The 21734-nt window shown below is 40.8% G+C and overlaps 1 protein-coding gene across 1 annotated transcript; it reads right to left on the bottom strand.

Moving 5' to 3' along the window:
• Window positions 1-240: 240 nt before the first annotated feature.
• On the bottom strand, window positions 241-14410 carry DLD (dihydrolipoamide dehydrogenase). The gene is made up of 14 exons (XM_072147134.1): window positions 14246-14410; window positions 13155-13233; window positions 11127-11206; window positions 10016-10084; window positions 9491-9560; window positions 8163-8263; window positions 7824-7967; window positions 7624-7725; window positions 7221-7411; window positions 5959-6129; window positions 2192-2381; window positions 1661-1798; window positions 1380-1469; window positions 241-1280 (listed from the first exon to the last, which is right to left on the bottom strand). The coding sequence occupies exons 1-14, from the start codon at window positions 14282-14284 to the stop codon at window positions 1215-1217; spliced, it is 1530 nt and encodes a 509-aa protein (XP_072003235.1). The 5' UTR covers window positions 14285-14410; the 3' UTR covers window positions 241-1214.
• Window positions 14411-21734: the final 7324 nt, after the last annotated feature.

A 21734-nucleotide genomic window follows, 5' to 3' on the forward strand; every position in this document is an offset into this window, starting at 1 on the left:
TTCCCGAAGAGGAGCAAAAGAACCCAAAGAGGATCCGAAGGACCTAAGGTGGCACCGGAGTATCGGAGACAGAAGAGGACCTATGGTTGACGTCTAAAGGTGAGTTCTGAATTTTTTTTAGTTGACTCGAGTATAAGCCGAGTTATGGTTTTGGAGCACAAATTTTGTGCTGAAAAACTAGGCTTATACTCGAGATATATATATATGGTATTTTACAGCGTTTTGTTTTTTTTAAAAAAAAATAATTATACAATGATTTCTTCTCACCAGTTAAAAGTAGAATATCCTGTTATTTTCAGTGTGGCCATTATTGTGGACGTTAACCAACCCCAAGTATTTGCATTCTTTAACAAGCATTTTGCAACGGATTCTTTCATAGTTGGATATTTCTCCTTAGCTTTAACCATTTCAGAGCAATACATGTAATTGTTTCTGGAGCTCTACTGCCAAGTGGGCAGAGACAGGCTGTCTGTTCCAGCTTAAGACCACACATTTGAAAGTAGAGACCCTAAATAGAATTGTTTATGCTAATTAAGCTGTCTACTGTAAGATAGTTGGCCGTGTCCAGGACTAAGCAGCTTTGCACCACCCTTTCGATACTAACCTAAAAATAATTCCATTGATTGCTCGGGAACAGAGGGAAGAAGAAAAATGGCAGAGAATCCAAAGCAAGCAAGTGGCCAACGATGCTAAAAGTCGAAGCGAATGTAAGAGATGAAACCTACAAACATATTGACATTTGCCAACTCTGATGTTGGGTTAAATATATCTGGTCCAAATGGGCATGTAACTGTAATGTTAATTTTGGCTTAACCATTTACTGTATATTCAAATATTAATTGGCTTCACAAAAAATAAAGGCTTGCTTTATCAAATAGACAATAAAAGACACAGAGCCAGTGTGAAAGTATGTATGTATGTATCTCCATTAGACAGATGACAACTACTTTGCAGCTCTTTCCTGACACAAATTCACTTTAAAGACATGGCTTCCCCAAGTGTTTCCAATTAATATTCTGTATAAACCCACAAGTACAGTAAGCACACTGTACATGGATTTCACTCATGTACATTCCTAATTCCAAACATTACGTTAAATACTTGGATCGAACAAAAGTCTGTTGGCCTTGATATCAGACACTTGCAGATGAAGAAGTCTTCCACTGACCCATATAAGAAACCTATATACACATATAATGGCTTTCTCTGTCCACTTAAAAATTAATGGCTTTCCCAAATGATGCAGCAAGGTTCGCTTCCCTGAAGGCTTCTGATACAGTCTGCAAGAAGAAAACTCAATGTACACATTGTCTGCGTAGACAGGTAATAGACATAAATACACTGAAATTAAGCACAAAAAAAAAGTAGTAAATACTTACTGGATGGGCATGACATACTCTGGCTACATCTTCACAGGAGGCTCCATACTCCATGGCAAGAGCAGCTTCATTAATCATTTCACCAGCACCCTGGAAGAGAGGGCACCATAATGGGTAGTCAAGACTCATTAACAACATCAACGGTTACATTGTACACAAAAAAATGTTACTAAATCAACTTAGCATAGAACATATGAAAAACCAATGAATGTTGCTTTAGTGTGTTCATACTAAAAACATGTATATTGAACTTTTACACAATACGAGTCCATGACACTTACGGATCCAAGAATATGTGCTCCAAGCATTCTGTCAGTTGACTTATGGCTAAGGATTTTCACCAGGCCGTCTGTGTCTGCATTTGTCTTAGCCCTGCTGTTGGCAGCAAATGGAAACTTGCCCACTTTGTATTCCACACCCTATACAATATCAAAAATCAGAAATTATTTTTTCTAAATTGCAACAGGATTTTTCTATAAAAAAAAAAATAAAAAAATTTTTCCATTAAATAGCAAGTTTCAGCAGTTGAATCACCTGACAGCACGTGGCCAAAAACTACATGTGTGTATTAGGAGCACATAGGTTGCAGAGGTCATGTGCTGCTGACCTGATTGTAGCCGTTGTAAAGTTATCGCCAAACTCTATCCAAGTTACAAGCGACACCCATCAGGTGCTCAGTACCAAAACCAGTTGCCAGTTTGTAAAAATGAAGAGCAGGAAGAGGTGAACAGGATATTAAAACATTGATTAAAAAAAAAAAACCAACTCCTCAAACGGTAATATGTTAAATTAATTCATTCTTCTAAAATTACCTCTTCTTTTAATTGCTCTTCTGATTTTCCAACCCAAGCGACCTCAGGATGAGTATAGATCACAGATGGAACACAGTTGTAGTCGATGTGAACTGCTCCACCAGCCATCCCTTCAACACAGATTATACCTTCGTCTTCAGCTTTGTGGGCCAACATCGGCCCAGCTACTACATCACCAATTGCAAAAATGCTGTTGAAAACAAAAAGTTTATTTTTTAATCTGCCACAACAGGCTCATGATAGTGTTTCAACCTGATGGAAAAAGTAAAAACATGATCTTGCTGAAGAAAGTGTTTTTAAAGGGAGTCTACCATCTCCCTTATAGGAATTGTTAGATTTTTTTTTTTTTAATTTATCACCCATCTGTAGGCTGGCGGGCCACATGAAACAATAGCAGCAATACGGCTAACATGGTTCTGTAACACAGGCCAGTGACATCACATACATCTGACACATGGTCTGTGCAAAGCTAAGTCCCGTTAACCCCTTCCTGACATTTGACGTAATAGTACTGCATGGCGGGAGGTGCGTTCCCGCATTTTGAAGTATTATTACGTCATGCTTCTGGCACCGGCTCCTGAATGGAGCCAGTACCAGAAACATCGGTTGCCAGATGTATGTTACAGCCAGCACTCATCTTTAGCTCTGACCGGGAGTGGGGGGGAAATTTGGCGCATGGAGCCGGGGCCTAATTGCATAATACAGTTCAATACACTTCGAATCCACATCGTTTTAGCCATAATGTGAGTGGACGACTATGCATTAGTACAATAAAAACATATAGTGGGGGATTTATAAACACATTTGTGCCACAATTCTGGTGGTTTTGCACCAGAATTCTGTCTAAAATGCCTTGCACCACAGTTATCAAGGCTTTTAGACTTTTTTTGGCACTTTCCCAACTTGTCTGATTAAGGTGGCGTGATTTTTTAGATGGGCGTGACCTCGTGAGAAAGGGGCGTGGCTTGTGGAAAATCATCCATGCGCCCAAAATTCTGGCACAGTTTGGACCAACTAAAAGTAGGTCTAAAGTCTTATACTGCACCAGAATTCATCATCACAGTAATCAATCTGGCGCAGAAGAAGACTTGTGTTTTCCAGCTAGAAACTGGCAGAACCTGAGACACATTGATAAATCCCCCCCATTAAGTCCAATCTTTTCAACCATGATGAAGCAAATGATGCACCGGATACTTCCTTAACCCCTTAACGACTTGGCCTTTTTTAGTTTTTTCACTTCCATTTTTCACACCCCACCTTCAAAAATCTATAACTTTTTTATTTTTCCACATAAAGAGCTCTGTGATGGCTTATTTTCTGCGTAACAAATTGCACTTCGTAGTGACGGTATTTAATATTCCAAGGCGCATACTGGGAAGCGGGAAAAAAATTCCAAATGCAGTGAAAATGGTGAAAAAACACATTTGCGACGTTTTCTTGTGGGCTTGGATTTTACAGCTTTCACTGTGTGCCCCAAATGACATGTCTACTTTATTCTTTGGGTTGCTACGATCACAGGGATACCACATTTGTACAGGTTTTATAATGTTTTCATACATTTTAAAAAATTAAAACCTCCTGTACAAAAATTATTTTTTTGATTTTGCCATCTTCTGGCGCTAATAACTTTTTCATACTTTGGTGAACGGAGCTGTGGGTGGTGTCATTTTTTGCGACTTTTGATGGCGTTTTCATTGCTATCATTGTTAGGACTGTGCTACCTTTTGATCACTTTTTATTAATTTTTTTATATTTTCCAAAATGGCAAAAAAATGTCATTTTTGACTTTGGACGCTATTTTCCGTTACGGGGTTAAACGCAGTGAAAAACCGTTATTATATTTTGATAGATCGGACATTTTCGGACGCGGTGATACCTAATGTGTTTGATTTTTACTGTTTATTAATATTAATATCAGTTCTAGGGAAAGGGGGGTGATTTGAATTTTTAGGTTTTTTTAATATAATTTTTTTTTTTTAAACTTTTTTTTTACTTTTACTTTAACTATTTTTCAGACTCCCTAGGGTACTCTAACCCTAGGTAGTCTGATCGATCCTATCATATACTGCCATACTGCAATATGGCAGTATATGGGGATTTTACTCCTCATTCATTACAATGTGCTGATAGCACATTGTAATGAATGGGTTAAAACTAGACAGCTTCGGGCCTTCGTGAGGCCCGATGCTGTCATGGCAACGGATCACCGCTCCCCCGTGACGTCATCGGGGAGCGAAGATCCGCGCCAAGATGGCGGCGCCATCTTTTTGAAGCATCCGGCAGCATTGCCGGCGGCGATCTCGGTGAAAGCACCCGCGATCGGTGCTAGCACCGATCGCGGTTGTTACCGGTAAGCCTTTGCTGCAATATGCAGCAAAGACTTACCGGCTATGGAGAGGGCTCGGCCCGCGAGCCCTCTCCATGCACCGGGACCCGGCGCGCGTCGGGAAGGGGTTAACCCAAAGCCTACAAAATCGCAAGTCCAACCTCCCACTTGAACTACTGCAACATTCTCCTCTATGATCTCCCAGCTAAGTCTGTAACACCTCTTAAAACCATTTTTAACTCTGCGCCCACCTAATCCATTTATGTCCGCATTTCTCCTTTGCCTCTTTGCTGGTCACCCACTCATTGCTCAATGAATTCAGTGTAAAACACTACCCATAACTTATCAACCCAAAATCTGGACTTAAAGGAAACCTACCACTTAAAAGTGGTAATTCTTACACACAGATAGATGGCACCAGCTCAGGGTGAGCTGGTGCCGGAGCATATTTTCATTAGTAGAATAAACCCAGTATCACAGATTTATAAGTTATATTAACATTTATCTCGGCGCACTGCACTAGGGCACGGCGCACCATGCGCACGCCCGTGCGTGCGCCGGATTTTGTAGTGCTGGAGAGCAGGTGACGTCACCGAGCTCTCCAGCACACTCGCGCCTGCACAACTTAGCAAGGGGAAACGGGCCGTTCCAAGTTGCGCAGGTGCAAGTGTGCGCCGTGCCCTAGTGCGGTGCGCCAAGATAAATGTTAATATAAATCTGTGATACTGGGTTTATTCTACTAATGAAAATATGCTCCGGCACCAGCTCACCCTGAGTTGGTGCCATGTATCTGTGTGTAAGTGGTAGGTTTCCTTTAAGGGCATCAAATACAACAAAGGGGTCGTTGTGAAGTGAGAGGGAAGCTTGACTTCAATACTAAACTCTCTGCCCCAGTAACTTTACACATCCAGTTTACAATAACTTCAAAGCTGATTTTCTGGATGATGCCATAACATTAGGCCATGACAGAAACATGAACAGGAAGGTGTTAAGCTGCTTCACAACATACTGATAGTGTTTACTAGTTCAAATTCTGCTGACAGGTTCCCTATAACGTATTCATCATATGCTTCATTGAGGGTTGAATGTGCACAGGCACAGTGGTCCACACACAATTCTTTACCCCCATTCTTTACGATTTTTTACAACTGCAGACCTTTTCCTTTTTCGTATTAAATATTCCATACAATGCATCAAAACCCTGAAAAAAATTGAATTGCGGAGAAATTGCGGATTCTGTTCCACTTTATGAAAAAATCTTAGGACCTTAGCAATAAATTATTGGCCTTTTCATCACATTCTTATTCAGTCTAATGAGCGTCATCTATTAATATAACATATGTCTACGTGTACACCAGTACCAGGCTTCATCGATGCCTTGCTCGCAGTTCACGAGTGTTTTCAGATGTAAATCTCATATTCTGGTTAATAGTTTACTTACTTTGGGATTTTTGTCTGAAATCTGGAGTTGATTGGAATCCTCCCCCTATTATCTAGCTCAATTCCAAGCTCTTGCAAACCGAGGTTTTGAGTGAAGGGCCGACGGCCAATGCATACTAGTAAAACATCGCAGGTTATTACCTCTGCCTTGCCACCAGAAGCTGCTTCAATACTGTTAACATAATAAAAAGAAAGCAGTTATTCTAAATTTCATAAAATTTGTCACCATTTTTGTACCAGCATGTCCCTTATTCTTAAACCCAATTTGGTTACGCACTTCAGATCACACAGTCTCAGAATGCCCCAAAGGGGGACAATAATGACCAAAAACATGCAGCACTTCTGAGAAGTTGTGAAGGTCTGCTGCTCTACATTCAAACATGAAAATTGAGAAGCTGAAATGTTGCATCTTGCCCTTGGGTGAAGTTTACAACTTCTCAGGAGTGCGGCTTCCCTGCATGCTTCTTTGGAGATCATTAATACATTCACTTGAGTCGGGTCTGTTGAAGGCAAGCAATAACTCCAGAGGTGTGCATAATCGGCAAAAGACAGAGCCAGAAGGGCCCTCTGTGACATAGACAGGAGCCCCTAAAGCTCATTTTCATGATTAAAAAGGTGATTTTCTCCAAATCTAGTCCATTAGAAGATAAGAAAGGGTCATGTTTCAGGGGACACATCATTGTGTAAGTGTGCTTACAATACTGCACCCATGTGGTAGATTTCCTTTAAGTAAAGGCAGATAAAACAATCTGTAATTATTGTCACAGGCTGCAATTTGGCTCAGATGGTTACTGCAAAGCACCTTGTAGCCAGTTGCATTCAGTTTAACTTCTCAGTTATAAAAGGGATAGATTTGGGAAATCTATTAATTTTTAGCGCCCCTTAGTAGATCCAGAATTGATCACCACCAGGTTAGACCTGTTTAGAATAGGCCTGACCTGGCGGAGATTTCAGCTATGGTCTCTGCCAGTTTTCCAGCGGACACAATAGTAAATACAACAGGCTGGGGCTTTTGTATGCCTGCCTTCTCCACCTCTTCCATTGTGTTGTTACCGTCTGATCCTCTGACCAGAGACAAAGGTACAGTAGTGCTGTAAAGCAATTGCCACGATTGTAAACTTGCACACAAAGGGTAAGTTATCCTATGCCACACTAGGGCTTCTTGGAGAAATGTTTAGGTTTATATTTTTTATCTCCTCTTCACGTATGGTTCACGTTATATTAACATATAGGTAGCATTTTATAGGAAAAACCCACACTTACGAAACATCAATTTTCCCATCAGCATTCCTAGTCGCACCAGTGACCTTTGTGTTCAACTTAAATTTCAGACCCTGTTTTTGAAGGATCCTCTGGAAATTTTTGGAGATTTCCATGTCAATTCCTATTCCACCAACATGTCCCAAAAACTCAACTGCTGTAACATCTGCTCCCAATCGTTGCCACACAGATCCCTGAGAGAGAGAAAAAAAGAACAGTGAAATATGTTATCTGTCAGAATTACAACACAATATGAAAGAAAGAGAAAAAGAGCTCTAAACATGGAAATCTAGGATAAAGCTTAAAAGCCATCAATAAAACAAACAGTCTATGCTACACCTGATGCCATTTTTGGAGCATGCCCAAAGCAAGTTTGTAAATCAATATCGGAAAGTACTCAGCTTACCAATTCAACACCAATTACACCGCCACCAATGACAACCATTTTTTCAGGCACTTTCTTTAGAGATAATGCACCAGTGGAGGACACTACAGTTTCTTCATCAATCTGTAATGAAACATCAAATCAGAAATAAGTGCTTACATGTACCGAATATATAAGTATATAAAACATTTAAATCCGATTTCCTTATTACATCACAATACCTCAATTCCTGGAAATGGAGTAACCTCAGAACCAGTTGCTATGAGGACATTCTTTGTGTTGATGACTTGAGTGCTGCCATCTGCTTTTGTTGCAGTCACTTGGTTTTTCCCTGTGACTTTTCCAAAGCCTTGTACATGTGCAACCTGCACAAAATACACCACCGATGAGTATGGAAAGGTGCAAGCAAAGTATGTATAATTTCGATAAAGCATGTACTTTGGGTATGGCTAATGCATCCAAGTTTTAAGCCTTGCCAACAATGTAACCACTGCCTCTGTTCAAGTCCAAAAAAAATAAACTATAATAATGTTATGGATAAGAAAATGAAATAATCAGACCTTATTCTGTTTAAACAGATGAGCAATGCCACCTGTTAGTGACTTGACTGCCCCACTTTTCTGTTCCATCATCTTCTCAAGATTTAAACGTAACCCAGTGACTATAAAGAAGAAACAAATAAAGCATTATAGTACAAAACTATAGATGTGCCAATACATTATTAGCAGCGTCATTAGTTGCGTGAAACAATCTGTGAGGGCGAAGTCACGTGCAACGCTTACATTATGTGGGCCAACACAATGCATATGAAAACTGTTGCTTAAAAATTTTAGACTTTTCACAAAACCAGCAAAGTCACATGCTTCATGTATCACTAAGATATATCAGGCAAGCTCAAATACCAAAAACTACACCAGTGATTTTCAACCAGTGTGCTGCGACACATGATCGGGTGTGCTGCGGGGAAAGTTCCCCAAACTATGGTGCCCCCTGTGTTTTGTTTCCTGGCGATGCGCAGTCACGGCTTCTTACAATGTAGGAGACGTGTACAATAATACATGCGCAAGCTTTGAACCTCGCGCGACAAAATGACATCACCGAGGCCGGTGCATCATCCTGAGAGCGGAGAGACTCTCGCATTTGCCCACCGCCAAGGTAATGCCCGCCAATAATGCTGACTATATGAGCTTTTGCCTGAGTATATGAACTGTTGGCAGAATACTCGGCATATGAGCTGGTACCTTTAGTACTCCAGCAGTATACTGCATATAACAATGAGAAATGTAAAATGAGAAATACTATAGTCATGAGGCTGGAGTACTACAAGTCCCAGCTCATATGCGGAGTATATGAGCTGGCACTTGTACTCTGGCCTCATGGCCATAGTACTTCTCATTGTACCCCTTTATTTTGCAGTATATGAGCCACATAATAATCAGCACCATATACTAAAACCAGGGAGAAACTGAGAACTGCTGAGGAAGAGCTTCCTGTGTGTCTTTCCACCATTCCTGCCAGGATATCCCTTTTGTGTTTATCGAAACAGGCCCAGGTTTCACACTGAGTGAGTAAAATAAATTTAGAATCTATATTATTAACTATATGTATAATATGACTGTTTAGTGTCACTTTGTGCTATTTTGGTTGGTGGTGTGCCCCAGGATTTTCTAAGTATAAAAAGTGTGCCGCGGCTCAAAAAAAGGTTGAAAATCACTGAACTACACAAATGTTTCCAGACTTATGATAAATTGCCCCCTAGGTGCTATAGACCGACCACATGCGGTCCACTGAAAAAGCCCCACCCTTGGGTGCTTGAAATTGCTAATACTAGCACTGTGTGTGACCGTACTTTGAACATCAGCAACTGAAAGCAAAATAATGAACCTACCTTCTATTCCTCTGCTTGCAAAATCTTTTCCATGAGCCAAATGATAGAGATAAGAGTTGTTCAGCAAAGCCTGTAAGAATAATTGATAATAATCAACTAATAATAAAAAAATATTATAATATTTTAAACAACCACCAAATAGCCATCACTACTTTTTCCTGACAATCTTAAAATTATTTCAGCACAACGCACACTGTACTCCTGGTGCTGTGTCATATGCTTTATTGCAGCATCCAGGGTCAGACACTAAACCCCCCCAGTGAACTTTTCAAGGTGTTACTGCTACTATACACACACAAGGTTCTCCAGGTCCCATGGTCAGAACTGCTGACATATTTTACTTAATAATAAAAAAAACACAACTCTTATAGTAAAAATCCAAGCCCACGTGCAATTATACCAATATAACAATAAAATGCTATGGTTCTTTGGCTTGTTCTCAGGTGTAACAACTGCAGGGACTTTTCTGAAAATTTTTTTTTTACATTTTGATAATTAGCCAGCGCCATAGCTATTCGGACTTACCTTAGATGGAATGCAGCCAACGTTCAGACAGGTTCCACCAAGAGTTTCATTCTTCTCCACACACACAGTCTAAAATATATGTTACAAATTTATGAAATGGTATCTGTACATGGTATATCAACCAGAATATCGCTCATTTATAGGGTGATCATACAGTAAACACATACATACATTTGTTACACACACATTATATATATCTAAAAATTATCTAAAAACAGTATTAGGCTACATTGGGGGATATACGTCCACCATAGACGGCAATGGGCGCACGGTGCCGCAGTACGGACATGTCCCATCTTTCTCCGGAATATGGTGCCATATATTCCTCCTCCTCTCCCTGGCACTGCTGTGTACCCGCCATGCTACAGTATGGCGGGCAACGGCAGTGTGAATGCAGCCTTAGGCTGCATTTAGACAAACGTATGCCCGTGTGACTACAGCCGGGCATGCATACGTCCGGCGCGCTGGAGAGAAGGAGTGGTGACCCCTCCACTCTCCATAGAGATGCACTGCAAAGGGGGAAAGATACGGCATGTCCTATCTTTTCCCCGTGTACAGCACCGTATCTCGCCGTGCATCATTGCCATCTACAGGGGACGCAAGCTTATGCATCCATCTGAATGCATCCAATGCTTTTACACAGCCATTGTGGAGACGTTTACCGCCAGGGCGCTGTAAATCTCTATGGGGGTGAGCAGCACTCCTCTCTGAGTGGCTGTAGAATCACCGCTGCTACGGTCGGTCGAGCCTATGGCTGTTTGAAAGAGGCCAAGAAAAGGTAGTTTCTTGTGATATACAGCTACTGAAAAAGTTAAATCCCAATGGAAACATTAACCCATTTCTGATCTTTATGGGTTGTTTTATCCAAATGTTATATGGGAATTTTAAATATATATATATATATATATATATATATATATATATATATATATATATATATATATATATATTAGACTGCTGGAGCTCCTATTAGAGAACATAACAGATACAAACAGAGAAACTTGGAGACAACACTTTAGGACCAAACTTTTTAACAGGTAAAGCATTGCATAGCATCATGTAGGACAATTGTGTGCTGTTAAATATGTGCCACTGTATGACAAACATTTACCTGGAAGCCCAGCTGAGCAGCTTTGATAGCAGCGACATATCCTCCTGGACCAGAGCCAATAACTGTGACATCAGCATCCACTGCAACACAGAGAATTATACCAGTTACTTTAAAGGGAACTGTTCACAATCTGTAACAGCAAGAATCCACTAGCCCTCTCACGGAGAGTACGTTTGGAGCGCTGCACAGAATAAGAGTGCCAATGCATAGCCAGAGAGGCTACATGTCCGGGTAAGTTATGGTGTAACAGTGTGTGCATGTGCTGCGTTTATGTATTTGTATATGATGTATAGTATTTATATACAGGCAGTCCCCGGTTACATACAAGATAGGGTCCGGAGGTTTGTTCTTAAGTTGAATTTGTATGTAAGTCGAAACTGTATATTTTATAATTGTAGATCCAGACAAAAAAAAAAAAAATTGGCCCCAGTGACAATTGGAGTTTAAACATTTTTTGCTGTAATGGGACCAAGGATTATCAATAAAGCTTCATTACAGACGCCTTACAGCTGATTATTGTAATCTAGGATTATAGTAAAGCATTCAGAAAGCTTCACCAGAGGTCAGAGGGGTCTGTCTGTAACTATGGGTTGTCTGTAAGTCGGGTGTCCTTAAGTAGGGGCCCCCTGTACTGTATGTATGTGTGTGTATATTCTCTATGTATGTATATTCAGTGTGTGTAGGGTGTGTTTATACTGTATATATGTGTACTGTATGTTGGGTGTGTTTATACTATATGTATATAATATATTATGTATACAGGCGGTCCCCTACTTAAGAACACTCGACTTACATACGACCCCTAGTTACAAACAGACCACTGGATATTGGTAATTTATTGTACTTTAGTCCTAGGCTACAATAAGCAGCTGGAACCGTTATAAATTATGTATGTAATGAAGCTTTAGTGTTAATCCTGGTTCTTATGACAACCCAACATTTTTAAAATCCAATTGTCACAGAGACCAAAAAAGTTCTGGCTGGGATTACAATGATAAAATATACAGTTCCGACTTACATACAAATTCAACTTAAGAACAAACCTACAGACCCTATTTTGTATGTAACCCGGGGACTGCCTGTATATACTATATGTGTTTATAATCTACATGTAATATACAGAACGTGTGCATATGATGTGTATAAGTCTACGGATGTGCATATAGTTGGCCACATTTATTAATAGTGAGACAAATAATAAACTGGCGCATGCAGCGCGTACCCAGTTTTTTTTCTGGTGCACGCCACAATTATATCAGACTTTCGACATAAATGTGGCGCCCGATATACACCGGCATCAGAACAGTGTATGGTGTTGCGGCAAACATTGTGCAGCCATGACACAATACTGGCGCACAAGCTTCATAAATACTTGTGCAAGCAGTTTGCACATGTATTTAGGTTTTCAGGCGTAGTTCACACATCTTGCATACAATTTTATAAATATACTTTAGGACTTTGTATATAATATATGAGTGTATAAATATATACAATACTGTATATGAGTACATGTAAATGTGTGCATACGAATTTATACATATATGTATGTGCAAGAGTATAGTTATGTGTGTATGAGTGTAGATATAGGATGTGCATTTACAAGTATATAAATGTGTGATTTTACAAATATATATATATATTTTTTTTTTTTAAGGAGAAGGGGGGCCCCCATACAGAAATCTGCTATATGGCCCAGCCTCTCCAAGTTACGCCCCTGCAGTTGACAGTTAGAAACTATGTCTTTAACTGCCTGTCTGGCTCACAGAACCACAATCATAGGTTTTGAAAGATAAGATTCTAATCTTTACACCTCGATTCTTCAAGGAGAACCCATTCCCCTGCGTTGTGTCCCTATTTTTCCTCTTGGATATTTAGGAATACATTTACCATTTACTTTGTAGACTTGAAGAAAGTAATGAGCATATATAGCCTTTAAGACACTCAGATTCATAACTTCTAAGCAATTTATTAAATTACAAGATTACATGCCCTTATGACAGAACAGTCACATACTTGCCAAAAACTTACATGGTTGGTCTGAGTAGGTTCGTAGCGGTGCCGTGCATATTCTTTTCAATCCAGGGGTAATGTGACCTAATTTAGTCTTCTAAATTTAGGGGGAAAAAAAAAAGAAACAAGAATGACAATCTTTCATTTATGTTAAAGACATTAGGACAGTTATTCTTCCTGAAAATGTTTGAATATAATGGGTGTGCCTGTTCCCTGTCAGTAATGTTTTTACTAAAAAGTTAGACTTGTCAATGCTGAATGAGTAATGTCAGAGTGCAATGAGACCCAAGCTTTATTTGAGCCTTTACAAGAGGGATGACAGAGGGGCAGCAGAAAAGATGCTTGAAGGCTTTTATTTTAAGTTGGAATATAAGCATTTACTACAATAAAGATATTGAGAAGTGATGGGTATTTATCATTGATTATACAGGAGCCATGTTTAAGCAGAGTAGCCGGGGAGCAGATCATCTGTCATTCATGTAGCCTCTCATTTAATCTGATATTGGGCAATGTAGAGTGGTCTCTTGGAGTACATACTGCTATCCGCAAACATGTAGAACGGTGCGAGTACAAAGGCGTGAGGGTTAGACTGCAGACTATTGTGTGACCTGTGCACCCCATCTGCCGCAGTGGCATCCAGAAGCTCTATTGGGCCAAGTGGGGCTCACCTACTTATACACCACCCGGTATTAGCCAAAGTAGAGCATTTTATCCTTGCACTGAGCATGGTTCAGTATAAGTGGATGGGGCAGTGCCCGGTCATGCCAGCTGTCGCTAAGCAGTGCCCTGTACAAACAGATCTATTGTTGATGTCCCCAGTAATGAGCTGGAGGGCTTCTATGTAGAGCTTCCAGGGTACCATATCACACCCTATAATATGCACTGAGGACACTACATGCCTGGAGGGACTGGCACCTTGCTGGAGTCAGTAGCCATGACATTATGGAAACTATCCACAGCACTGAAGGTCAGTGTGGACCTGAGCACCGGGACAAGCAGAGCTACCAGTTTAGGCCCAGCTGTCCCACACACACTGACAGTAGCCAGAGGTGGCGCTGTGTCCGCCCTGAGCTCCGGATTAGGTGCTCCAATAGCTGCTCCTTCTTTACCTTGCTTAAGGTGCAATACACGCGGCTCCAACTGTGCATTTTGCTTTCGTGGATGTGACCCACTCTGCTCCCTGTCTGGGCTTCGTAGGATCAAGGACTCGGCGAGATGCGCAGGCGCGAAGGGGAGTGGTAGCCGCGGTGGATCCTGGGAAATGTAGTCTCATATTGCACTAACGGCGGTTCGTCCCTAGATAACGTGCGGAGACAGGGGGATTGCTGATAAGGGATCTGTGCAGGAGACTGCCTCTTACTGGCATTGCTGAGGAATCTCTGAGAAGACGGTTCTCTAAAGCAAGCCCAAATATTACCTGCTGAATTCTGAGCACTCGCATGAACATGCCGTGGCACCTCCCTGGACACAATTTGTGAACTTTATTTAAACATCCATTAACATCCGCGTGCAAGGATTCGTAGTAGTACCCCATATCTACCCCCCTCACATGAGCTTGTTAATAATACAATAATAAAGCATCCCTAGTATTCCCCCAATAGTAGTACTGCTTTACCTATATTTGTATGTATTATTGTATTGTGGGCCCCACTTCATTAGTGCCAGTACTTGTAGACCCCTTAACGCTGAAGCCACTTTTCACCTTCCTGACACGGCTTATTTTTTCAAATGTGTGACTATAAGTGGTTATAACTTTGAAACGCTTTAATGTATCCAAGTGATTTTAAAATTGTTTTCTCGTGACACTTTGTACTTCCTGTTAGTTGTAGAATTTTGGTGGTATGTGTTGCGCTGAATTAGGAAAAAAACAGATATTTGAAAATTTTTAAAAAGTCTTGATTTCTGAAATTGAAAATGTTCTACCTTTGCTTAGTACCTTTTCCATTCGTAGTCATAACAGCAAAAAAACTTGATAACTAACATTAACCGATTGTCTGCTTTATATACCCATGGATTTTTCATTTTTGTAATATGTTATGGGGCTTTGAACCTGAGGTACGATTTCTCAAATTTTTATAAAAAACACAAAATCACTCTTTTGCACGACCTGCTTAGATTTCAAGTCACTTTAAGAGGCCTAAATAAAAGTAAAACCCCAAAAATTACCCCATTATAAAAACTACACCCCTTAATGTATGTAAAATAACTTTCATGAAGTTTGTTAACCCTTTAATTATTTTACAGGGGATAAAACAAAATCGGATGCAATTTTGAAATTTACATATTTTTTGCTAAATGAATGTGTTTTTCAAAAAATGTACAAATTCTCAGTGGATAAATTACCAAAACGGTCCACAAAGTTTGATACCCAATTTCTCCTGAGTGTAACAATATTCCATATGTGGTAGTAAACTGCTGTATGGGCACACGCCAGGGCATCGAATGGAAGCTGCGCCATTAAGAGCAGATTATGCATTGTCCCTTTTTATTGGCTATACCATCTTTATTTTTGGGGAAATTTGGACAAATAAGGGCTTATTTTTTGTGACATTAAATATGCTTTACAAATACTTCATTTAAGTGGGTTATTAGCTCATTGATGAGATTTAATTAACTCTTAAACGTATGTAGGAAAAAAAATTGTAAATTTTGGTTTCCTTTCTCCACCTGAGTGAAGTTGCCCCCCCCCCCCCTACCTTGTTCTAATCAAACAAAATTGGTGTCAAACATTTGTGCTGGTTTGTGCAGCAGAAATTTTTGTTTGTGCCGCTATAGTTTTTAAGATATATATGAAAGTTTTCAGAGGTCATCAGTGGTCAACCAGCCCCCCCACATTGCCCACACCAAACTGGTGCCGAACAATTCTGCTACATTTGTGCTAGTTTGTGCTGCTCAAATTTTTGTTTGTTTAGAATAAATGAACAAAAAATTAAAGGTCAAAAGTTCAACTAGCCCCCCACAATAACCAAATCAAGCAAAACTGGTTTCAAACATTAGTGCTATGTTTGTACTGGTTTGTGCAGCAAACATTTTCATTTGTGCCGGTATCATTTTTAAGGTATGTTCAGGTGTTTACATAGGTTAAAGGTGTTCAGGATGAACTGGTAAAAAACAAACCTAGTGACACTTCCCTGGGTTGATCACCAGGGAGAACTAGCAAACACATTGTACTTTGGAAGAAATTAACTCTGATGACCTCTGGAAAAAAGTATGTATATATTAAAAATTATAGCGGCACAAACGAAAATTTTTGCAGCACAAATGTAGCACTAAAGTTTGACACCAGTTTGTTCGATTTGGTTAATGTGGGGGGGGCTGCTTGAACTTTTGACCTTTATTTTTTAGTTCATATATTCAAAACAAAAGCAGCACAAACAAAAATTTGAGCAGCACAAACCAGCACAAATGTAGCAGAATTGATTGGCACCAGCTTTGTTTGGTTTGGGCAACGTGGGGAGGCTGGTTGACCTCTGATGACCTCTGGAAACTTTCATTAAAATCTTAAAAACGATAGCAGCACAAACGAAAATTTTTGCTGCACAAACCAACACAAACGTAGCACAAACTATTGACACCAATTTTGTTAGATTTGAAGAAGGTGGGGGGGGCGAACTTCACTCAGGTCCTTTCTTCTTGTATTTTTTTGGGGCCATTCACCGTACCATAAAAATAACATATTATCTTCATTCTATGGATCACTACGGTTATGGTGATACCTAATTTATATAGTTTTTTACATTTTTTTACAATTTTACTGAAGAAAAAATAATACAGAGAAAATCTCATTTATTTTCGTATCGCCATCTTTACGGAGATATAACGCTAATATTTTTTGGTTGACAGAGCTGGTTTAGGGCTTATTTTTTGCATGTTCAGTCCTTTTTAGTGATACCTTTGTGGCGTACATAACTTTTTTGATCACTTTTTAGAACACTTTTGTGAAGGGATTTAATGAAAAATGTACATTTTTGGCGAGTTTTTTGGGTTTTATTTTTACGGCGCTCACCAAGCGGGTCCTATAATGTTACTGAGCTATTGTACAGATTACGGACGCGGCGATACCAAACATGTGGGTTTTTTCTGGTGATTTTGTGTTTTTTTACTTTATTAGATACGTATAGGGAATGTTTGTGTTTAGGGGACTTTAACTTTATTTAATTAATTCTTTTTATTAATAAATTTTTATATCAAGTGTTTTTTAAAAAATTTTTTTTACTTTTACAGGTTGGCTTGAACAAGCGATCCTCTGTTGCTTGTTCAAGCTCTTCTTCACTTAATACAGTGTAATACAGATGTATTACACTGTATTATGTGACACACTGAGCATGCTCCCAGCAGACTCCTGGTATAAGCCGCGCATCCCGGGGCACTGGCGGACCCCGGGGATGCCAGCGGAGGATCGTACCCCCGCGGTAAGCGCAGTGGGAGGGGTCCTATTTGGCTCACGGGACCCTTGCACGCCGTGGTCACATGTGACCACGGTGTCTAAGGGGTTAATGCCTGCGATTGGTGTAAAGACGCCATTTTGTGTGAGTGGGGGAGCCTAAGGGCTAATTTGCATGGTTCCCTGGCGTAGGCGAACCCTGTGTGTGGACTCTGGCGAGTGGGGTTTGTGACACCTCTGATAAACTTTTTTTGAGAGTTGTTTACTTATCTTAATTACCGGTATTTCACTTACATATGTATCTTGTCACTTATGTCACTGTTGTAATGTTACAGAGAAGGCCAGCCTTGTGCAGTGACAACCCACTTATTTTGTAACCTGGAGGAAGCAGCACTGCTTGAAAATGGCTACATTGAGCTAGCCGAAACGTAGCTTTGTATCCACATGTGAATAAACATATCCTGAACCAGGAAAACGGAGTGCTGCTGCTTTCTCTATTACCTCCATGTAACTGGGTCTTGGGTCAGACCAACGCAGTCGGCACCCACACGGATTGAATCCCCTTTGTTTCTCACTGTGCTGCCTACCTGTTCTATGCTTGGTACTTGCAACAAGTGTGGCACATTTTGTGATTGCTAAAGCTCCTTTACCATCACCCCTCTAAGAGCCATAATCTGAAAGAAGAGACTGCAGCAAGGTAAATTGATGACGAGATTAATCCCTTTACTTATTTTCAAAGTTTTCAATGCACTTCTGGCATTTTACCAGCAGGGAGCACTGTGGTACAACAATGGCTTACATTTTGGTATTGTAAGAGTTATATAGAAAGCTATCAATCGGGGCGTGTGGAGAATATGTGGGAACTATACACTTTGTTTCACAATACTAACCAAAGGGAGTTTGTACCCACCATAGTCAGAGAATACCTGCTAGGGGTCTCTCCCCCACAATGCCCTCACCCCCCCCCCCCCCCGCCGTCTTTAGGAGCTCCGATCATTTCCACAGTAGCCCTGAGGTCCCATCAGGCAATGTCTGTAAGATCCCTTCTGTGACCGGATCCTAAAGTCTCAATGTCAGCCTATGCATGTGCATATACTGACTGAGCTAATACCCTACAATACTTCAGTATGTTTTTTAAGGTCTCGGACAACCCTTTTAATGGAAACACATATGCGCTTGGGCAAAGCTCCGCCCCTGGGCATTAGCATTGCTTGTGTAAACGCAATAAAAACCCCACCTTCGCACTTCACCTTGGGGCGCCATCCCGCCCTCAGTAGCGATCAGCGATATGTGTATCTTTAAGATACACATGTCGCTGGTTGCTGGACGTAGATAGTGCCCTTTATGACCCAGGTGCACTGCTGCCAACATCATTGCTCAGGTGCCGCCTGGGGCATAGAGTGAGAGGACAACGGCGACGATGCAGGAGACAGCAGGCGTTTGCAGAAAGTTCTGTTGTGTAATTTATATTGGGGACAGAGGGCGGGCTGGCTATATACTACTGGGGCCTGGCTATACACTACAGGGGGCTGGATATACTACTGGGGCCCGTATGCAGACTTATAAAGAAAGAAATCAAACAAGGAAAATTGCTAAGAGACATGGAAGATTATAAAATACAGGTTTTGGATACGCCTGACAAGGTTCACAAACTACTACGAGTTCATCTTCTAAGTACCTGTGTCATCGTAAAGGAAAAAATCTTTACCTAGAACGGAAAAGGTTAATAAAAAATAGTACCAATGATTCATCTTTTTTAGATTCTCAAATGGATAATCAGGTGGATCTAAATCCAAATCAAGACGTGGAGGGAGGAAACACTGCCGACAACACAAAAGACAAGAATCCAAAATGGCAATCACAAAAATGGCACTGTGACAGAGAACTTAGTGGTAAATATCTCTTCCAAACAATTGTCAAACATGGAACTTAAAGTTTTGTCCAAGGGGTTATCATTGTGTATTCTGTATCTTGTGTATTCTGAATGATTCCTTGAAGGAAAGGCTCATCACAAAGAATTATTTAAATTTCATGCTCCCTGATGACCTCACCACAGCCACGTTCTACTCCCTCCCTAAGATGTACAAGGGTCTCTCTCCCTTAAAAGAGAGACCGATTGTCTCAGGTGTGGATTGTCTCACACAAAATGTGAGCATTTATTTGAACACCTTGTAACGTCCATTTGTTACATCACTCCCCTCTTATGTGAGGGATACAATAGACGTCTTAAGAAGGATTGACGATGTGGTGCTCCCGGCTGGAACCCTACTTGTCAGTCTGGATGTGGACGCCCTCTACAGCTTACCAAATGTTAAGGGCTGTGAGGCTCTAGGGGATTTCCCAAAGACTTGGGGTGTGTACCATAAAGCACACAATACTTTTGTCTTGAGATTGCTGGATTTCATAGTCAGGAGAAATTATTTTCTCTTTGAGGGCAAATTCTTCCACCAGCTCAGGGATGTGGCAATGGGGAGCCGGTGTGCCCCCACATATGCCAACCTTTACCTGGGCTGGTGGGAGAGGGACGTTGTCTTCCAGGAGGATCTAGAGAAATGGACCTCGGCCATACTTTTATGGCTGAGGTTCATTAATGATATCCTTATTTTCTGGAATGACACAAAGGAATCCTTTATGGAATTCGACCAGAAGCTAAATGTAAACCAACTAGGTCTTTTCTTCACCTATGAAATCAGCTTCACCGATATTATGTCCATGAATGTCACAATCTCTGTTACCTCCTTGGGTGATCTTAAAACAAAGGTGTTTAGGAAACCAACTGCAACAAATAGTTTGGCACCCGGGTACCCCTCAAAAGGGGCATTACAAAAGGCCAGTACCTGAGGATGCGGAGAAACTGCTACACAACCAGGGACTATCTTGCAGCTGTGAAAAGTTTTGCTGAAAAGGGTTATCCTCCACAAATATTGAAGGATGCACACCATCATGCCCTTACCAGACAGAGGAATGACCCATTGAATCCAAAGAAACATGACAGTCACGATCAGAAGATACATGTGATTGGCACTTTTGATGGTTGCCATGAAGAGGTGAAAAAGTGGGGTATTTTGAAGATGAATAGGGATATTGCGTATTTGATCGAGGATCATCCATCAATCACCTACAGAAGGGGTCAGAATATTAAGGATGCAGTGGTCCATAGCCACCTCAAACCCCTGACAAGAAAGGGAACTTGGCTTCCTCATAGGCCTAATAATCCGACTGGGAAAATCTTTGCAGAGTACGTGACATTATCCCTGACACATTATCCCTGTCTTAGAGTCAATAAACATTTACTGAAACATACAAAATACAGTAAACCATTACACAATTTGTCATAGAATGAAAGCAAATGCATTATGAATGATACAAGTGATTTGTGGCCTGGGATGGTATGTGCAATGGTACGACAAGCCACAAAATCCAGAGTTCAAGTACATAGAGTCAATCAACAGACAATTCTAAGCAAGGCCATAATGCTTCCAAGAAACAGTTTGGCAACAGAGACATAGGGGTGGGGTAGAACGAGAGGTCACAAAACAAAAAGGATAGGAATGGGTATTGGGTAAAGAAGCGTAGAAGAAGTAAGTTAAAGATAAAAGGGATAAAAGATAAGACTAAAGAGAGAACTATGTCGGGTCACCTCAGGAAATTGATCCAGATGTGATCCAGGCAGCAAAGAAGGGAGACTCCCTGAAGGTCACCCAGGATGACCATGTACTATGGAACTGTGTGATTCTGTCGTTGTCGATAGCCCTCAGCTCCTCCATTCTAAATATGTAATTCAGGGTAGCCACCCAGTCAGCTCTGGAAGGGGGAGTCGAGGATCTCCAATAGTGGGGAATAATCTGGCCGGTAGCCACAAGGAAATGTCTCAGCAAGCCCTTTTTGATTTTAGAGATAGGTCCTGGAAGGGCGGAGAGAAGGGCCTGTTCCAGAGTTAAGGTCACATGGGATTTGGTTAATACATTATATAACTGATTAACATTCTGCCACAGGGGGACAATGAGAGGGCAGCTCCACCAAATATGTAACATGGAGCGAATATCACCCTCGCAGCGCCAGCATTGGTCTGTAATCAGAGGGTTAATATATCTCAGTTTAACCAGAGTGCGGTACCATTGTGAGAGAATCTTAAAATTCAGTTCCTGGAGTCTGCAGGAAGAAGAATGAACATGAGTTAGCAAAAACACGTTAGACCACTGCTCTGTGGTCAG

This window comes from Engystomops pustulosus, chromosome 4 (genome assembly GCF_040894005.1).
Source record: "Engystomops pustulosus chromosome 4, aEngPut4.maternal, whole genome shotgun sequence".
In the NCBI taxonomy this organism is placed as follows: domain Eukaryota; kingdom Metazoa; phylum Chordata; class Amphibia; order Anura; family Leptodactylidae; genus Engystomops; species Engystomops pustulosus.